The sequence below is a fragment of the Lepidochelys kempii genome, chromosome 7 (assembly GCF_965140265.1).
Source record: "Lepidochelys kempii isolate rLepKem1 chromosome 7, rLepKem1.hap2, whole genome shotgun sequence".
NCBI lineage: Eukaryota > Metazoa > Chordata > Testudines > Cheloniidae > Lepidochelys > Lepidochelys kempii.
Genome location: NC_133262.1, coordinates 122,570,688 through 122,590,775, shown reverse-complemented (window position 1 = coordinate 122,590,775; position 20,088 = coordinate 122,570,688). Strand labels below are relative to the sequence as shown.

At 42.5% G+C, this 20,088-nt stretch overlaps 1 protein-coding gene across 3 annotated transcripts in view; it reads left to right on the top strand.

Annotated features, from left to right (window-relative positions):
* Positions 1-20,088, top strand: part of SUFU (SUFU negative regulator of hedgehog signaling) — a 125,337-nt gene that overhangs the window by 46,253 nt on the left and 58,996 nt on the right. For all 3 annotated transcript variants that reach the window (XM_073354504.1, XM_073354503.1, XM_073354505.1), the window contains exon 4: positions 16,121-16,263. In XM_073354504.1, the coding sequence (XP_073210605.1) occupies positions 16,121-16,263 (143 nt within the window). The remainder of the gene's footprint in view (positions 1-16,120; positions 16,264-20,088) is intronic.

Genomic DNA, 20,088 nt, shown 5'->3' with positions numbered 1-20,088 from the left:
GATAAAGACTGTTCCTTGCTTTTGAAGAGGGACATGGGTTACAGGAAACTGGCCTCTGCAGTGTGCTCTGGCATTATCTGCAGCTCAGGCTGATTGGGTCCTGCGTCCTTTTCCCAGCTATCCCATCCAAGAAGCAGGAGCAGCCAGCTTTAATAGCTAAGGCCCAGATAGCCTGAGCTGCAGATAATGCCAGGGGACGTTGTAGAGGCTTGTTTTCTGCAACCCATGTCCCTCTTCAAAGCAAGGAAGGACAGAGCCTTTATCCAAGGAAGAATTTTCCTTCCATCTAGAAGCAAGAAATCAGGAACCTGAGGGAATGAGCAAATGGTGGCAGCAGCAGCTCTGAAAAGCTGCTCGTCTGCATTGACACCCCTCATCCAGAGAGAAACGGCAGTAGTTTGTGTTCTGAGGCTGTAACCACAGAGTTAATGAAAACTGGACTTTTCTGCTCTCTTTTTTAATGGGGGTTTGTGAACATAATGTTAGGATGCTTGGGATAGACTCTCAAGGGACTCTTTTTGTGGTCAGGTTAATCATTTTTACATATCAACTAGATTAACAGGAAAAAATTAGATCTCACTGACGCATCTGCCAACTTCTTTCATTTCCTCTTACGCTTGCACCTTTGTTTATAGTTTCTCATTCCTGGTAACTTCAGGTTCTTATGCACAAGCCTAATGGTGGAACATTGATGCACAGAATTGTTTCAGTCGGTTTTCATTTAACGTTTATAATTGCCTGGAAACATCTTTATTGACTTTAACAATGAACAAAATCCTAAATCTGCTTGATAATTCTTGAGCCTCCCTTGAAGAGCAATTTCTTTTGATTTCCACAGTAACGAACCTTCATCGTGTGCCATTTTTAAAAACATTTCTTACCAACAGTTAGAAAAATTTTATAATCCCAAAGATTTAGGAATTTTTTTTGACAGAATTTGGTGTGAAGACAGTTGCGCCCTGGTTTGATGATAGAGCTGGTTAAAAAATGTTTGTATTTTCCCCTTGGAAGACTTCAGTTTTTCTGTGAAAACTTGAAATCATGCACATTTTGGCCAAAACCAAAAATATTTATTGTTTTGGAAAGGCTGCTGTGTTACCTTGGAAGAGTTGTAGTTGGGGTGTCATGATCATGTTCCCCTGCAGTCCCTGGTTGCACTATCGCTCCCATGATGCACCATGGTTTCCCCTCTTAGAAAGGGGAGTTGATATATAATGGGAGCGTCTTGCCATGGTGCATCATGGAAGATGATATGGGGAGCCTGACACACAGTGGAGAGTAGGGGCATTTGGTAACCAAACTACAGCGTCTATGATGTACCAGGGAAGCATTTCCAAACAAAAATACTTTGGATTTTGGGTCAAAATATTTTATTTTAATTGAAAACCTAATTTTGTTAACCGGCCCTAGTTGAGTCACTTACACTTCCTGTCTCATGCTCAGTTTGTGTGTGTTCTTCCCTGGACCTGTAACAGCAAAGCTGAAACTGAAGAGGCAGGAGTGTGCAAAGGGAACAGAAGTGGGCTGAACACATTTGGCGCCGCTCCTGGGGGCGCTCAGACCTTAATGTCAGTAAGGGAGCAGAATAACATCGCTTTATAACTTTAAACATTGGATATCCTAGATCAGAAAAAAGGGTGAATGTTCCTTCAGACCTAAGCTGCAGACATGAGAGAGACTGATCCATGTGATCCAAAGAAATCTATTTAAAAAACTAGGAAAAAAAAAAAAGTAAATTCAAACAGTCATTGTCTTTTTTTTTTTTTTTTTTTTTAAAGTGGGATTCATGTGGGATTACCCTTTTTTCTCCCACCCCAGCTGAGGCAGTTTAGTCATTGCGTCTTAATCAGTACATTTAAAATACTGTCCTTGTAGGGGTAACTCTCTAAAACATGTTCCATTCTTTCTCCAAATAGTGCAGTTGCAAAATACCTGCAGCTACACAGCTGATCAGTGGGCGCTAGGTCGAGTGTTCAGGAAAGTGGTGTATAAAAAGTGACAGCATTGCCACAGTGTATTGCTTTGTTAAATGTACAGTGCACAGCTGTTTTCTGTAGACTCACCTGTGGGGAAATCCTGTGGATCTGCTGCAGCACTGCCTGAGACTGGGGAGCCACATGCAGTCTGATGAGACTTTTATTAGGACTCCTATTAACTGCTGCCATGCCAGACTCCTCATTTTCTGTCCACAGAAAGGAGAGGGGATGGTGCTCCTGCCAACCCCTTCCAACTGATTATTTTTAGGGAGAGGTGTGTGATGAGAGAATATCCCCATGCCTAGATGGTAGGAAGCAAAGGACAACTCAGAGGCACCTGTAGGAGTAAAGCTGAGTGGCTTTTGAGGCTGGGGGTAGAAGACTCCGAGCATGGAGAAAGGAGGTGGTGGTTGGGAACAGGGCAGGAGGTGAAGGAAGGTAAGTGGGGTGCTGCTGTTGAGTTCATATAAAGTGCTTTTGCAGTCGTATCAGCTGAGACTTGAGGGTTTCAGTGTTTCACTGGGTTTGCAGCACCACACTGTCACAATAATAGCCAATATGTACGTGAGTGAGTGAAGTCCACAGCTTCCACTGTGTCAATCCATCTTTGAAGGCACGCTAAATTCAGTGGCTCTAGTAGGGATGTTGCAGTGTTCCAGTCAGCAGACATTTGGTATTCCTGTATCAGTCTTTCAGTTTCTGGCTCTGTCACACGTGCTCTGAGACCTTAGGCAAGCCATTACTCTTCTCAGTGCCTCAGTTTCCTCATCTGTAAAACGGGGTAATGCTTTCGTCCGTCACATGAGTGTTGTGAGGATAAATCCAGAAATGAGAGGCGCTCAGTTGCTACAGTGATGTAAGTTGTAGAGGCATCTAGATGGACCACGCATGGAAAGGAGGAGGAAAACACAAGCCAGGGAAAGACGAATAGAGTTGTAGGAAGAAGGAAAAAATGAACAAACCAGCAAAGAGACCAAGATGCATAACAAAGAAATAATTTATCTGACAGGCAGGAGAAGGGTTAAAGGAGGCACAGAGGCAAAGACAATTACTTTTAATATATTTAGAAAATGGTTAAAATTCTACAATAAAATAGATGTGAATGCTAGAATATATTAGCTGCACTCTTATTGCTATTACTCCAGGTGTGTGTAAGTTGTTGTATTATCTAGGGCTTACTCTGCACTAGAAAAACTAGTATCTTTAATTGTCTACCAGTGGAAGCTATAATATAAATCAGCCTTGGTCGCTTTCCCATGTTGCTTAACAGTACTCTGAGTAGGATTGAATGACAGTTTTTAATGCTGAGGGAAAGCCTGAATCCTCTTTCTGCTGGTAGAGCATTACAAGCCCCACCCCTTGCCCTCTGAGCCTGCTGTCAGGGCAAATTGGATGATCAGGGAGGTCTTTATAATCTTTAACTTGTATAAATTGGTTGGACTCTGTTGAAAGGCTCATTAAACATTAGTCTGTTTTTACATCCAAACTGGACTTTTGAAGTCCTTAAGCTTGAGCTGTGCAATAAAGAACTTTTTTTTTTTTTAAAGTTGACCATCAGGTTGAAAATACAAGATCAGTCACTGTTCTGTCCTTAGAAACTAAGTTTTCAAACCACAAAGGCCCAGCAGTACTTATGGTACTGCTGATCTGTTTTTTCACACATTTTTCTTAGAGAACCTTCTGTCTACGCTCCCTTCTTTCTAAGAGCCCAATTTGAATCCCTGCAGCTTAGGCATTGTTTAATTGTGCTCCTGGGATTTAATTCTTCCTTAGGCATCTTGTCTAGGGTGCATGTCTTTGGCAGGCAGCACAATGTGACGTATTCTGCAGTTTTGCACCACTTTATATTCCCTAGGCTATGGCTGTTCCCTACTGTTTCCATTTTCCAGACAGAAGGTAAGTGAGTGCAAAACCAAACTGCAGAAGAGAAACACTGGAGAGAGAGCTCTAATTATTTTTTACGTAATGCATATACATCATGGTTTTTAAATTCTATTAATTCCTTGTGGGAGCTTTTCCCAAAATACATTCAACTCAAACTGAAAATGGAATTATAGACCAGTGCTGCCAACAGACCCTGCAGATTACATCATTGTTGCTTTCCCTCTTACCAGCCCATCTGTTAAATGCTATGTAGATTAGACAGCCTCGTATACATTGTACCATCATTAGGGTTAATTTAATTATCCCTAGGTTATTTTAATTTAGTGTGGCCATCAGATGGACTGGAAAGATACTTTCTTCTTTATACTACAGTTTTATTTACCTTTTTGAATAACAATTTGCTATGACTGTGTTTGCTGAAGTGTTTTAGACTTAATTTTAGGTGTCTAATTCATACATCAGGTATGGTCATAAGATTATCTTTAATCTATTAGTGAGCATACTTGGAAATACAGTGAGGGTTTTTTTAAATGATGGCTAATATGTTACAGAGTTGTGCCCTTCATCTGCACTTAATGCTTCCCACATGGTGGTAGCTGTTCAAAATGGCAAATCGCTTCTGAAAATCTACAATAGATCTAATTTATAGATGAAGAACTGCCACCTTCAAAAAACCGAAACAAAACTGAATATTAAAACCATGCTGAAGAAAAGCAATTTATTTGGAGATAAATTACACATACTGGGTGGTAGTGGTGGTGAGATCAATGTAAAAAATTCCTTTATTTCTGCAGCTATATGATAAACTGCATTTAATTTAAAGTTTTGGCTGTGTCACCTGCATTCTGCTCTCTAATGCATCAGGGATCCTTCTAACATTCCACAATGTCTTAGCCTCAGACTACTTAAAATCTTGCCACAATACTTCCTCCTCCACACTCCCTACAGATGGACTTTCTCCCAAAGTTACATTGGCCTGAGGTGCCTGACTAGTCCCAGTGAAATGTCCCAACTCAGAACTAGAAACATGTTTTTTTTGTTTTTGTTTTCACTTTGGAGAGATGAGATGAGATTCCAGACTATCCTGTGATACAGACAGTGTTTATCTGGCCCCTGGGAGGAATGTGGTAATCTTGTAACCATCGCTACCACACTCCATCACATCTATTTATTATAAATGTCTTGTTACCCAGACTAAGACAACAAAGAAATGGAAGATGCTAAACTCTAACTAAGCAATATTAGATCTAGTGATCAAAATATAATAGCCAAATTTATCATTGGCCTGTGTTGCTGAAAATTCAAAGATTCTCAGGACCTGAAGAGAGAGCATGTTCTGTGCAACTCAGCAGCAGTCCCCATCAGTCTCTAAGTGTGGTTTAATTATTTTCAAAAAATGCCATCCATCACAACTATGACCAGAATCCTAAACAGAGTTTGAAAATTGGAAGTAGAAGGAGACTAGATAATCCCTGACCCTGTTAAGTACGTGGAGAAATGACTCGCTGCTTGTAGAAAAGGGGTGGGAATGTTTTTGCCCTTCAACCAACTTCCATCAATTTTGAATAAAAGCAAAGAGTGATGAATTGAACAACACTTCAGCACCAAAACTGCACCAGACTTTCTAGACTAATGAAAGATATACTGTCCTGCAGAATTTAGTCTAAATTTAGAATAAACATGATGAGATAGAACAGGGGAAAGGAGGCTAAAGGACAGTGTAAGATTGTGCAATTGGGTGACTGGTTTGCTTCTTGATGGCTTTGGTGTTTATACATTTTGTTTGTAGCTTTAAAGTTAAATTTAGCTTGAACTGTCTCTGTTCCTTTCACGTTTTTGTGACGCATGCCCATGGTGAATGAAGGATATGAGCACAGGAGATTAGAAGGGATTAGGCAGTGGTGATACTGAGGGGCATGCAGATGTGGGGGTGTGATGGGGTGCGTCAGCCCCACACTGGTGCAGCAGGGGTTAACCCTTCTCTCTTGGCCAAGAGGCCATGCCCCCTCGACTCTGCTGGGCATGCTCCAGATGGAGACAGGATATAAAAGGCAGCAGAGCAGCTCAGTCTGGGCTGACCACTGGCGAGGAAGGAGATTCGCTGCTGACTCCTGGGGGAGGAACGTCTGCACTCCAGGACGCGGAGGCCAGCCAGCCAGAGACAGACCCCAACTACAGACTTGGGACACCGCAGAGATGGCAAACGACAGAGAATCGGTAGGAAGCGACCCAGGAAAACTTTGTGAGGAAGTGGTTGTAGAACCAGAGACAGGCTCGGCATGTTTCAGTAGGGTCCCTGCCGAGCTGGTGGTGGGCAGCCCCGCCACCAACAGGGCCATGGGTTGGGACCTGGTGGAGAGGGCTGGCCCAGGTCCCACTATCCTGGCCACCGCCCACCCCAGGGTGATGGCTCAGCTCCCCTACATTGACTCTGGCCGCTGGGCCGCACTGCCCTGAACGCAAGAGCCGTATTGCTGACTCTGGCCACTATGCCACACTGCCCTGACCACAAGGGCTAGGCTACGAGCTAAGGCCCCAGGACCACGCAGCCAGAGACCGGGGGCAGCCCTACAGACTCAACCATGGGGCTGTAATGCACCTCTCCCCCGCCCCCAGAGAGTGATGGGGTGTATCAGCCCCACAACAGGGAGCTGTCGTTGAGGAACAATAAAATGCAGAATGTGACATTTCTGTTTTGTATCTGATAAGCAGTAGCTTTGACCATAAAAGTTATTGATGTGAGTAATGTTCAGGTTGCAGACAAACATTTGACTTGCTTCGAAGCACCAGCTTCTTAAAAGAACTACATTATAAACTATCCCAGCAGCTTTCCCAAGATCTAGCTGCCAATTACACTTGTGTAAAGGGAACTTTTCAGTCTCCTTGCAATAGTATCACCTGATGACAAGCAGTACTACAAGGCTGGCATTATTAAATTGACTTGGCAGGAGGGAGTTACTGATTTGAATGCAATGGACAGCTCAACTAATTGCAATGAGAGATTTTGTGTATGCTTAGTGCCTAGCTGCTAATCATGTTGCAGCTCTCAATCTAAAACTCCTAAGAGAAGGTGGCTGAGAAGAGATTGTAGGGGAGGGAGGGCAGGGTAGAAATATTTCCCTGGACTGAAACTTTCTCTGTGTAAAGCACCTGACCACACTTTTTTTTAATTGTTCTAAAGCTTTTTGTTAAATTAGGCTGACAAGTTTTCTATTCATTTGTTTTGCACCAGCTGAATTTGCTCTCCTTTTGTACTTTTATGTGAATATTCTAGTGAAAAAGGTTTACTAACCGGAAGGTTTGTGGAAATGGCAGACTTTTAAGCAGATCCTGAAGAATGGGTGTGGAAAAGCAAACTTGAAACGACCTGATCTGTTTCTTACTTAGAATTGGCACCTCTTAAATGTTGAATATGTTCAACAAACTGTTGGCAAAATATTGCCAGGCCACAGTTGTGACTTTGAATTGTTTCTCTTGGCATTAAAATTAACCTGTAAAATTGTGGCTAATTTCAAATAACATATATTGGAGAAAAATCACAATTTTCTTCAAGGACAATTAATGAACAAGGGCAAAAAAACAAAGGTGTAGAACAGTTCCCTGTGAATTATGTTCCCAGCTCTAGTTGTGGAGCTCCTGGACGGTGTCTGTAGGACAGACCAAACCCCTGAATTATGACCACTGTTCCAAGAAGGGGGCTCAATTGCTTAATGTGGTCTGTAAAAGCCAGTTGGTACTGATCCTTTAAAGCCGCTGATTTAGGGAAAGGTGGGGTAGATCTGGCATTATTGTCTTAAAGACATTGCAAAACATCAACACTGAGCTGGTCAAAAAGGGTAATTCCCATCCCACAGGAAACAGAGATTTCAAAACTTTTGCTTTTATCACAATTGGGATGAAAAGTAGAACTCTCTGAATTTTTTGTGAAATATATTTTGTTTCTACCGCATTGAAACGTATCAATATTGATGATACAAAAATGGAAACATTCAAACTATTATATAATCAAAACGTTTTGATTTTTATATTGTATTATAAAGTTGAAATGAGATGTTTTGACCTTACTGAAATAAAATGTTTTGATAATTTCCCATCAAAAATTTTTAATTGATAGTGTTTTGATTTCATAGAATCGATGTTTTCTGTCAGAATAAACATTGCATCGAACACTTTCAATCAGCTCTAGTCCATACAAATACCTAATAGAAATTGAGCACATTCCAGCCTGGTTTCAATTATTCTGTTAAATGCTTTCTCAGGAATTTCCGAGATCCGCAAAATACGAACGTTAAATGTTAGTTTCCAGTTTTAAATAAAGGTTTTCTTTCCAGTCCCCATTCATTATTCAAATCCACCTGCCAGGGCAAAGTATTTCGGGCCTTTGCCATAGCTTTCCATTTAGCTGACTCCCTTCACCCTTTCTGTGCTTTGTTCTAAGTGCGCAGATTTGATACATCCTTAAAGAGACTTTTTTTTAACTTTTTCTGGTTACTTAGTTTTGCTTTTTTTAAAAAGTTAAATACATTTCTTTTGTAAATTAGCTGGTTTTGGTGCGTCAGTGGAGTTGAATAACATGCTTAAAACATATAGTGCTGGCAGAGAACAGAGCCTTTAGAGCACTCCTCCGTCCCCATCCGCCTTTACTTGTACCTTAGGTCATCTCCAGTATGTTGCATGTACAATTGGAATTACTGAGAAAAAGCAGTCTTGCTTTAAAGCTTGGTCTTATGAGTCCGATCCCCCCGCCCTCCTTCCCATCTGTGTCTTATGGTTTCGTAGCTCATTGAACCCCTGCCCTACACAATTGGCATACCTTGCACTGTTGCACCAACCAATGATGCTTCCCTCCATTTAACCCCCCCCCCCCCCAAAAAATGCCTCCAGAAAATCTACTGGGGCGTGAACACTCCAACTGGCTTCTTCCCAACTGACAGGACAATCTGTTAAGTAAAATATTCTTACTGCAAGTGCAGATCAAATTCCTCACCTGCTATATAAAATTATTTCCTCTGGGCACAGAAGGGCTCTTGCTAGCTTCCTGTAGGGGCAGAGTTAAAATGGAAGGTCAAAGAAGAAACTACAATCCCACCATGATCCTAGCTTTCGGTGCCAATGTTACTGTCCTGTGATTGATGGCTTTCTCGCTCATGGTTGTAGTTAAGGAGATGTTTGCTTTGTGGTAACTAATGGCTTCTCCCCACTTTTATTATAAACCCCTCCATCTATCATTCAGGTTTAGGTTCCAGCGCCAAATAAATATTTTACATTTTGCATTGTTAGGAAGTGTTTGTAAACAAAACTGATGCAAGAAAGAACCCCCTTAGGGTGATTTCAAATGTTTTTTTTGCAACTGCTGACTACAACAAATCCTAACAGGAAAAAATATATCTAAATAATGCTAATCTGCATAGCCTGTCAATGGTTAAGAGGGAACCATGACAGCACATCAGAGGGGCTAGATGATATGCCAATGGGTGCAGTATAATGACTGTTATGACCATATGGAAGCTTCCAGAAAAGCTACAAGGACATGACAACCCCTGCCTAAGAGGTATCAATGATTTACCAAACAACTCACTTATTTCTGAAAATTTGCCTACTGTAGCTTATAACACCTATGAAAATCTTTCTTTTGCAGTATTCTGTGCATTTGCCAGCATTTTCTATATAGCTGGTGTCATAGAATCATAGAATATCAGGGTTGGAAGGGACCTCAGGAGGTCATCTAGTCCAAACCCCTGCTCAAAGCAGGACCAATCCCCAATTTTTGCCCCAGATCCCTAAATGGCCCCCTCAAGGATTGAACTCACAACCCTGGGTTTAGCAGGCCAATGCTCAAACCACTGAGCTATCCCTCCCCACAACTGTCCTGCTGTGTAAGTCTGTCACGCACTAGTATGGAGGGAAATGTGTAAAGAATAGGAAGTGGTGGCTGCAAAATCACAAAAATTGACAGAGGGAGGGAGTCTAGTGAGAGCCAGCTTGAGGAAACGTTCTTAGAGATGTAGTTGAGTACAAACTAAAGATCCTAAAAATGAGTTTGGAGATGATAAATTCCTGCGTCTGTACACTGATTGCCATAGTATGGGAACAATGGACATGCACTGAAGCCGGAAGATGAGGTTCGCTCCAAAGGAGCAGGTATACGGTCAGCTCCCTTACTCTTCTACTTGGTCTTGTCTCAGGGTGGAAGGCTGGAGTAGATGACCTTTCCAAGGTCCCTTCCCAAAGGTTTCTGATTCTGTGAGGCAGCCCCCCTCGAGCATGCCACAATTCACACAACACTTCACATTTGGGCACGAAAGGTATTTCTCCCATGGCACCAGGTGTGCTTCCCATTTACCTGGGCTAGTGCCCGTGGCCTGTTCCCACTTGGTTTTGCGTGAGTATGCACACTTCACAAAGCTGGCGTACACATCACATTTTTGGCATGCCTTGGGAGAAGGGAGAGAAGCCTTATGAAGTATTGGAGTGTCTCATCAATGGGATTATAGGCCATTTGAAGGGGGGCAAACGATGCAGGGGACTTTTCCTCTAACGTCTTATTTCTATGCTTTTAAGGTTTTGGTTGGTAGGGAGTGCTCTGATGCAACCGTGACTGTGCCAAAACTTAGTTTGTTTAATCTAATTTAACTTTTAATTGGAGAATCTTTTATAAACAAGCTTTGGGGTTCCTAGGGTTTTTTGTCCATCTTAAACTTGCACAAATAAAGACTTTCATTGTTCTTGCACTTTTTCAGAAGTTTGGTAAATTTGAAAGGGGCCCGGGGAGAAGGTCAGTCGTGTCAGCTGTTACCTCTACACGAGGAAGTGGACCTAGATAGTGTATCTGGCCCTCTTTTGTTCCTATAATTTCTTGGCTGAAGCTGTTGAAACTTCTCTAATTCAAACTTGCCTAGGAATAGCAGTGGTTTCTGTACAAGAGTTCATCTCTCATGGGCTACATTTACAGTGCAGTGAATTAAAAGCAGAATCTCAAGGCTAAACTCTGAATTTCCTGGCTCTTGTGGGTTTAAATTGGGGATCATATTATTTGCACATTAGGTTTTTTATGGTTTAATTGAGCAGTCAACGTGAATTTTGTGGTGTGTGAGTGTGTGTTAGAGAGAGAGAGGGAGAGAAACATTTTCTAAGTGTTCAGAGTTCGAATAGACATAAACAGGTGGGTTTCCAGCAGAGACATTTGCATTTGAAAACCTGCTCTAAATGGACTGGGATTTCCCAGGAGAAGTAACACCAGCAGTGAAACTTAGCGATCGATCAGCATAGAATTGAGTGAGCATTTGATGTGCAAAATCTTGTGGCATAAAGACAGGGCCCAAGAATGAGCTCTTTTGTGGCTTTGTTTAATGCCTGAAAACTGTGACCAAAAGGCTTTTATCATTAAAAAAAATTTGTTAATCGGCCGGATCTCAGTTAATAGGCTGGCTCACTGGAAAATATTGGAAAGATCTTTCATGAAATTGTAAACACTGTTTATTTCAAGTTATAGTTAAAAATAGGTTTCAGAGTAACAGCCGTGTTAGTCTGTATTCGCAAAAAGGAAAGGAGGACTTGTGGCACCTTAGAGACTAACCAATTTATTTGAGCATAAGCTTTCGTGAGCTACAGCTCACTTCATCGGATAAACATACTGAATTTTGATACTTGGAAATCTTTCTTGCTTTTTATTTTGCAATATTCTTGTTGTCTCAGTAACCCTAAAAGAAAGGGGTATGAGAGCCATGCACTAAAATGTGCCCCTCATTCCCTTCAGTTAAAGAGCTCAAGGCGTTTAATTTATCGTGTGCAATGTTCAACGGTTTTTAAGCAGCTCTTATCCGATGCATTTTTTCTTCTCTAGTTTTAATGTATGAAATCTTTTCCCTTGCTTATTACAGCACATTTGTTCCACACCCAGCCTCTCTGGCCAAGTTGCCCTTGGCACTTGGAGTTTATTTTGATTTTTTTTAATCAAATCAGCGCTCTCCAAGAAATGCAGCTGTAAAAGATGACTTCTAACTTTCGAATAAACAGTGGGGACATCTGGTGGAGAAACTAAGCATTGCCACAGTAAATTAGTCCAGAGCTCTTCAATCTCTCATTGTCTAATGTTAGGTTTCAGAGTAACAGCCGTGTTAGTCTGTATTTGCAAAAAGAAAAGGAGGACTTGTGGCACCTTAGAGACTAACCAATTTATTTGAGCATGAGCTTTCGTGAGCTACAGCTCACTTCATTGGATGCATACTGTGGAAAGTGTAGAAGATCTTTTTATATACACACAAAGCATGAAAAAAATGCCTCCTCCCACCCCACTCTCCTGCTGGTAATAGCTTATCTAAAGTGATCACTCTCCTTACAATGTGTATGATAATCAAGGTGGGCCATTTCCAGCACAAATCCAGGGTTTAACAAGAACGTCTGAGGAGGGGGGAGGAGGGGGAGGAAAAAACAAGGGGAAATAGGTTACCTTGCATAATGACTTAGCCACTCCCAGTCTCTATTCAAGCCTAAGTTAATTGTATCAAAGTTGCAAATGAATTCCAATTTGACAGTTTCTCGCTGGAGTCTGGATTTGAAGTTTTTTTGTTGTAATATCACAACTTTCATGTCTGTAATCGCGTGACCAGAGAGATTGAAGTGTTCTCCGACTGGTTTATGAATGTTATAATTCTTGACATCTGATTTGTGTCCATTTATTCTTTTACGTAGAGATTGTCCAGTTTGACCAATGTACATGGCAGTGGGGCATTGCTGGCACATGATGGTTAGTTTGACATCTGTAGTATGCAAGGTCTTGGAAAAAATTTTGAAGGAGAAGGTAGTTAAGGACATTGAAGTCAATGGTAAATGGGACAAAATACAACATGGTTTTACAAAAGGTAGATCGTGCCAAACCAACCTGATTTCCTTCTTTGAGAGAGTAACAGATTTTTTAGATAAAGGAAACGCAGTGGATCTAATTTATTTAGATTTTAGTAAGGCGTTTGATACTGTGCCACATGGGGAATTATTAGTTAAATTGGATAAGATGGGCATCAATAGGAAAATTGAAAGGTGGATAGGGAATTGGTTAAAGGGGAGACTACAACGGGTCCTACTGAAAGGTGAACTGTCAAGTTGGAGGGAGGTTACCAGTGGAGTTCCTCAAGGATCAGTTTTGGGACCAATCTTATTTAATCTTTTTATTACTGACCTGGGCACAAAAAGTGGGAGTGTGCTAATAAAGTTTGCAGATGATACAAAGCTGGGAGGTATTGCTAATTTAGAGAAGGACAGGGATACCCTACAGGAGGATCTGGATGACCTTGTAAACTGGAGTAATAGGAATAGGATGAAATTTAATAGTGAGAAGTGTAAGGTCATGCATTTAGGGATTAATAACAAGAATTTTAGTTATAAGCTAGGGACGCATCAACTAGAAGTAACGGAGGAGGAAAAGGACCTTGGAGTATTGGTTGATCATAGGTTGACTATGAGCTGCCAATGTGATATGGCTGTGAAAAAAGCTAATGTCGTCTTGGGATGCATCAGGAGAGGTATTTCCAGTAGGGATAAGGAGGTTTTAGTACCGTTATATAAGGCACTGGTGAGACCTCACCTGGAATACTGTGTGCAGTTCTGGTCTCCCATGTTTAAGAAGGATGAATTCAAACTGGAACAGGTACAGAGAAGGGCTACTAGGATGATCCGAGGAATGGAAAACTTGTCTTATGAAAGGAGACTCAGGGAGCTTGGCTTGTTTAGCCTAACTAAAAGAAGGTTGAGGGGAGATATGATTGCTCTCTATAAATATATCAGAGGGATAAATACCAGAGAGGGAGAGGAATTATTTAAACTCAATACCAATGTGGACACAAGAACAAATGGATATAAACTGGCCACTAGGAAATTTAGATTAGAAATTAGACGAAGGTTTCTAACCATCAGAGGAGTGAAGTTTTGGAATAGCCTTCCGAGGGAAGTAGTGGGGGCAAAAGATCTATCTTGCTTTAAGATTAAACTCGATAAGTTTATGGAGGAGATGGTATGATGGGATAACATGGTTTTGGTAATTAAATATTCATGGTAAATAGGCCCAATGGCCTGTGATGGGTTTTTAGATGGGGTAAGATCCAAGTTACCCGGGAAAGAATTTTCTGTAGTATCTGGCTGATGAATCTTGCCCATATGCTCAGGGTTTAGCTGATTGCCATATTTGGGGTCGGGAAGGAATTTTCCTCCAGGGCAGATTGGAAGGCCCTGGAGGTTTTTCGCCTTCCTCTGTAGCATGGGGCACGGGTCACTTGCTGGAGGATTCTCTGCTCCTTGAGGTCTTCAAACTACAATTTGAGGACTTCAATAGCACAGATATAGGTGTGAGGTCTTTTTTAGGAGTGGTGGGTGAAATTCTGTGGCCTGCATTGTGCAGGAGGTCAGACTAGATGATCATAATGGTCCCTTCTGACCTAAATATCTATGAATCTATGAATCTATGAATCTATATATCACATTGGTGGATGTGCAGATGAACGAGCCTCTGATAGTGTGGCTGATGTTATTAGGCTCTGTGATGGTGTCCCCTGAATAGATATTGTAAGGAGAGTGATCACTTTAAATAAGCTATTACCAGCAGGAGAGTGGGGTGGGAGGAGGTATTTTTTTCTTGCTTTGTGTGTATATAAAAAGATCTTCTACACTTTCCACAGTATGCATCCGATGAAGTGAGCTGTAGCTCACGAAAGCTTATGCTCAAATAAATTGGTTAGTCTCTAAAGTGCCACAAGTACTCCTTTTCTTTTTGTCTAATGTTGGTTGATGACGCAATTACAGGCAAACATCCTTTACTCAACAGGATTAATTAATACCCACCCAAAGAGTGCCATAGAAGTCAGCAGGACTGCTTAGTGAATAAGAATTGAGAGGTCAGCCACATAGATATTTATTTAAAAGGAAATGTTCCAGACTGGTGGTCGTGCAGCTGGAGGGTGCAGTATGGAGGGGATACCACGAATACTTTACACAACCCATTCTCATTTTCCTTTCTGCAGGATTAGTGTTCTTTGTGAATTTTTTAAAGGAAAATGCTTCCTCTCACCTCTGGTACAACTGTGACATGAGACCATTCCCTTGTGAGGACAACAGACTCCCCACCTTTTGAGACAGCTGGCTTCATAAAACGTTCCTACAGAAAGGGAAGGCAGTGTGATAGACTGTGGTTTCAGAGGCATGCACACAGTGCTCATATCCACTGACTAGATTGGAAACCCCATATTTGCGTTAGAGGACAGAATTTGGTCTCTGGAATGTTAATTGGTACCTACTGTCAAAGTACCAAGAACAACAAGCATGGGATGAAGAAGAGAACCAAACACAGGGTTCTCAGTTTATAAAATGTACAGAATTATCTCTGGTGGCATTCACAGGAGAACCTGCTTATATTGAAGTGAAAATGTCTGAGTTGTGTCATTGTATTTCAGGGTACTTCACTCTGGTCGTCGCAAGCATCACACCTTTACAGTGAAGTTTCTCTCCAATATAAACAGGTTCCATTGTGCCACTCCCCTGGAATACCTTGCCTAACAGCCACCAGATACAGTGCATGGAGCTAATCTTCTCTCTTTCTCCTCTTCTGTTTGAGCAGGAGAGGAGAGAAATTGTCACACACTCATAGCAGGGAAGGGTAAGGAGGAATTTCTGGATCCTAATCTATTGCAATTATCCCAGCATAGAGTGATGTTTATAGCCATCTAGAGACTTTTCCACCATTGTGGAGTGAGGTCAGAGGGCACTCTGCTCTTCAAATTGCAGCACCAGAGTAGTTAAAACGTAGTTGCGGGAGAAAATAATTTTAGCTTTCCTGCCAGACTTGTAACAGCCTAGTCATGAACTTCTGCAGATGATAAACTTCATGTGCCATTTAGCATCTTTTCTTCATTATGGCCATGATTTGCCATTCAGTAATCATACAATATAGCTAGATGCCTTTATGTATTATATTCTCATTATTATGTCCTTCCAAGAGAAATTAAATGGGTTATAATAATAGGTGGAAGCAAGAGAAATGCTCTTAGCCTGTCTTCTAGTGGTGGTGGGGGTCAGTCAGGAGCTCTGTGCTTGCAGCAGGTCTGTGATCAAAAACAGATCAATTTTAAGTGTAAATTCAAATGTCTTAATGTTAGGTAGATAACCTTCCTTCTCTAAGGATGATGGCTGCAGACAATTCAAAGACCCAGCATGGGTGGATACTGGCAGCTGTTTTATTACTAAATATCTTTGTTTTGTTTTTTTCCCCTCCACAGAAAATACCTTCTGTAGTGGCGACCATGTGTCATGGCACAGTCCTTTGGACAACAGTGAATCCAGAATCCAGCATATGTTGCTGACTGAAGATCCTCAAATGCAACCAGTACAGACTCCTTTTGGGGTTGTTAATTTCCTACAGGTATAGAGAAGTAATGGCTGTTCCGGTCATCATTTTCTGGGAACTAATACTTACCGTACAGAGCTGACCTCACGTTCGTCCCTGATGATAAATAGCACTATTCTGCAGCATTTTCTGCTTAATGATTATTTGTCTGATTTCCACCTTTCTTCCTGCAGCTTTAATGATCAAGAGGTTTTGTCACTGAGGAGTCACAGCAGGCTTTTAGATAGGGATTTACTTGGGTTTTCACTCTTCTTTTGCTTATAACCCAGAAGGTATCATCCCCTGCACTCTAGTTCTCAGATCACCGCCTTTCTGTGGCTGATAGAAAAGTAGTCTGACCCACTGAAATGCAGCCAGGTGTTGAATGAACTATAATATGTATTTGGTCCAATAAAACTTGGAAACTCAATGGGAAAATAAAACCTAGTGAGCAAAAATACTTCCACAAAATATGCTTTGCTTATGCTGGTGACCTAAATTTATATCTAAAATATTATGGGAGTGTCGGTAGGTGGCACCGTAGTTAAGGTTGCATTGAGATTTGCACTTAGAGCAGGAGATTCATATTGGTTGAATTTTAATTGCATTCTTAATGGTTGAATTCTAGTCTGCAAATCTGATACAAAACACTCTTCGGAGGCCAGTGAAATTTTCCATCTAACAAACTAATGTTTAAGAAAAGTATTGATGTGCAGAAGAAACTTTTTTTTAAGACTCCTTGAAACATAGCCCTGAATCTCATTTCTGTGGGGTCTAGCTAATGACAATCTTCCCCTTTCCCAAACGTCTCTCTCGCTCACATCTTAGATCACTTATGAATTTTTTATAATTGAAAGGGTTATTCCCCTTATTCAGGAGATCCTAACTGAACTATGCCAGTAAAACTAGCTGCTGCTCAGATCCACCAGCTGCTTTAATTGTTCCCATGCTACAGGAAGCAGCTTCTCCTGTAGGAAGAGCTCTCTTCCTTCCTGTCGTATCCCCTTCTAGTAACAGGGGGAGGGGGTCACAGATGAGACCAAGAGTTGAAGCCCGTGTAATCAGAGACCCACACCTTGCAACTCTGCTGCAAAGGCACTGGCTCTCTCTTAAGTTCATCAGCAGGGAGTCCCCCTGTGATGGGCCTGAGGAAGTCTGTCAGATTAAGACTTGACTTTGGGGCTCTACTGTATAAGAGGAAGACTGGCTGGGGAAGGGATAGATAATGGGGGAATCAATAAGAAGGTCATGGGTGAGATGGGGGCAGGGGAGCAAGGCTAAGCAATGGAGCTCCTAGCTAACTCCTTGCTCTTCACTGATCTGCAGTCCCTATCCCTTCTGTAGTGTACAGCCCTGTTCCCTACATTCATGGATCCTAGCCCTCCAATCCTATTCCCTATTGAAACATTTATTTCACCCCCTTCATTTGTATGATGGCTTATTGTGGTGGTTTTATTTTGATCCAGGAGAAAAAATGATCATGAAAATGAAGAAATTAATCAGATACTTTTCTGTTTTAAAGCTTGATTGTCATAGGGCATGTAGGAGGGGCATGTTGAAACAGAGGGGCGGGGGCCATTGGGGTAATTCAGGTTGCTCATGGAGAGGGGAAATGGGGCTCCAGGGGGACACAGATGGACTGCAGCTCTGTATGGGCCAATCACAGAAGACTCAGCTCTACGATAATACATACAAGCACTGGTAGTTGTTCATATGGATCTCTATCGGTATTGATATTTACTTATACAGAAAGCAAATTAGGAACCACATTTGTCTATTTTCATTCTACAAGAGCAAGGAGTAGTTTGAAAGGCACCAAATTTAAAATTGTGCCCCATGTTTCCTTTTATTAGTTAGCCCATGGAACCCCACACCACAAGATATTTTAGCAAAGAGCTTAATAGCATAAAAAACATAAATTGTATGCTTGCAGAGAAGGTGAATGTCCAGCCTTAAATAATTTTAACTGATGGGATATAAACCTTTCTTTTTGAGGGTATAAGCCAACCACTACATGACAGGGGTCAGGAGGAAACTGCTCCTATGGGATGGTGTAGCAGCCTCAGTTGGGGGCCAGCAGGCTGTGGCTCAGCTGTCCCCAAAGTCCTTGGATGGCTTTGCCGGGCAGACTGCAGGCTTGGCAGCCGAGTTAGTCTGTAATTCCCTGGTTTCTCCCAGCCAGACTCGGGGAGGGGAAAGATAGAAGGACCCAAGCCTCCCTCACCCCACTCCACCAGGTCCCACCCCAGGGCCCGGGGCGGGGAGGTGTGGATTGTCCATCACCCCCTTCCTGGTGCACCTGACTAGCCTCCCTGAGCTGTTTCTACTTTCCTGCTCTCTCTTTGGTTCGGGGTGTGGTCACAGCCATCTTCCCTCCTTCCTCCCCACCCCCCTGCAAGAGCTCCCAGCAGCTCAGACAGTCAACTGAGCATTCCCCAGCTCTCTTGTTAGTGTCCAGTTATTCTCCCTCAGAAGGGAGCAGGGTGGGAGGGGAGAAGAAGTTGGATATGAGTCAACAGTGTGCCCTTGTTGCCAAGAAGGCCAATGGCATTTTGGGATGTATAAGTAGGGGCAATCCCAGCAGATCGAGGGACGTGATTGTTCCCCTCTATTCGACATTGGTGAGGCCTCATCTGGAGTACTGTGTCCAGTTTTGGGCCCCACACTACAAGAAGGATGTGGAAAAATTGGAAAGAGTCCAGCGGAGGGCAACAAAAATGATTAGGGAACTGGAACACATGACTTATGAGGAGAGCCTGAGGGAACTGGGGATGTTTAGTCTTCAGAAGAGAAGAATGAGGGGGGATTTGATAGCTGCTTTCAACTACCTGAAAGGGGATTCCAAAGAGGATGGGTCTAGACTGTTCTCAGTGGTAGCAGATGACAGAACAAGGAGTAATGGTCTCAAGTTGCAGTGGGGGAGATTTAGGTTGGATATTAGGAAAAACTTTTTCACTATGAGGGTGGTGAAACACTGGAATGCGTTACCTAGGGAGGTGGTGGAATCTCCTTCCCTAGAAGTTTTTAAGGTCAGGCTTGACAAAGCCCTGGCTGGGATGATTTAGTCAGGGATCAGTCCTGCTTTGAGCAGGGGGTTGGACTAGATGACCTCCTGAGGTCCCTTCCAACCCTGATATTCTATGAAGAGGGGCAGGCCTGTATCTTCCTGGTTGGGCCTTACCCATAGTCCAGACCCTTTCCTGTGCATTGCTTTGTCCCAGAAGCTGTGAACTGGCTTCCTCCCTGCAGACAGTGTCCCCTTCACTCACCCCCTGCTTGACTGTCAGCGTCCCCTTTTAAGCAGGTCCTCCATTTGGACGGGGCCATCTTGGCCCAGAACTGCTCCATCACTCCCTTAGTCTTTGTGTGGGGTCTGTAAACCCCATGACAGATGGCTGTTCCATAACTCTCCGCTAAAAGGTTTCCCGCTTTTTCGTCTGAGGCGACGGATACAGCCACTGTGAGATGGACCTATGGTCTGATCCAGTGTGGCAATTCCTGTGCTGGAAGGCAAACACTTTAATCGGGGGGCGGGGAGAGTTTTCCACTTCCCCTGCAGTGAGGAGTACATCATGCAGTGGATAACTAGCTATATTTTATGATGCCATTTGAGATTTAGCCAGTCAGCAAACTGAATCTGCCTTGAGTCTGCAGGAGCTCGAACTTTCCTTCGTGGCAGTTGTTCCTTGAATCTAGTTGAAGCTGCTAAAGCAAACGAGGGAGGAGGGTGTCTTGTGCACCTGAACTGTTGCTCCTGTCCATCCGCTTACCGTGTTGGGGCCGTAGTGCATAGACCAAATTGTTATAACCATATTGTGGAACCTTACTAAACCTTGGTCTTCGCTGGGCTCGTGCACAGTT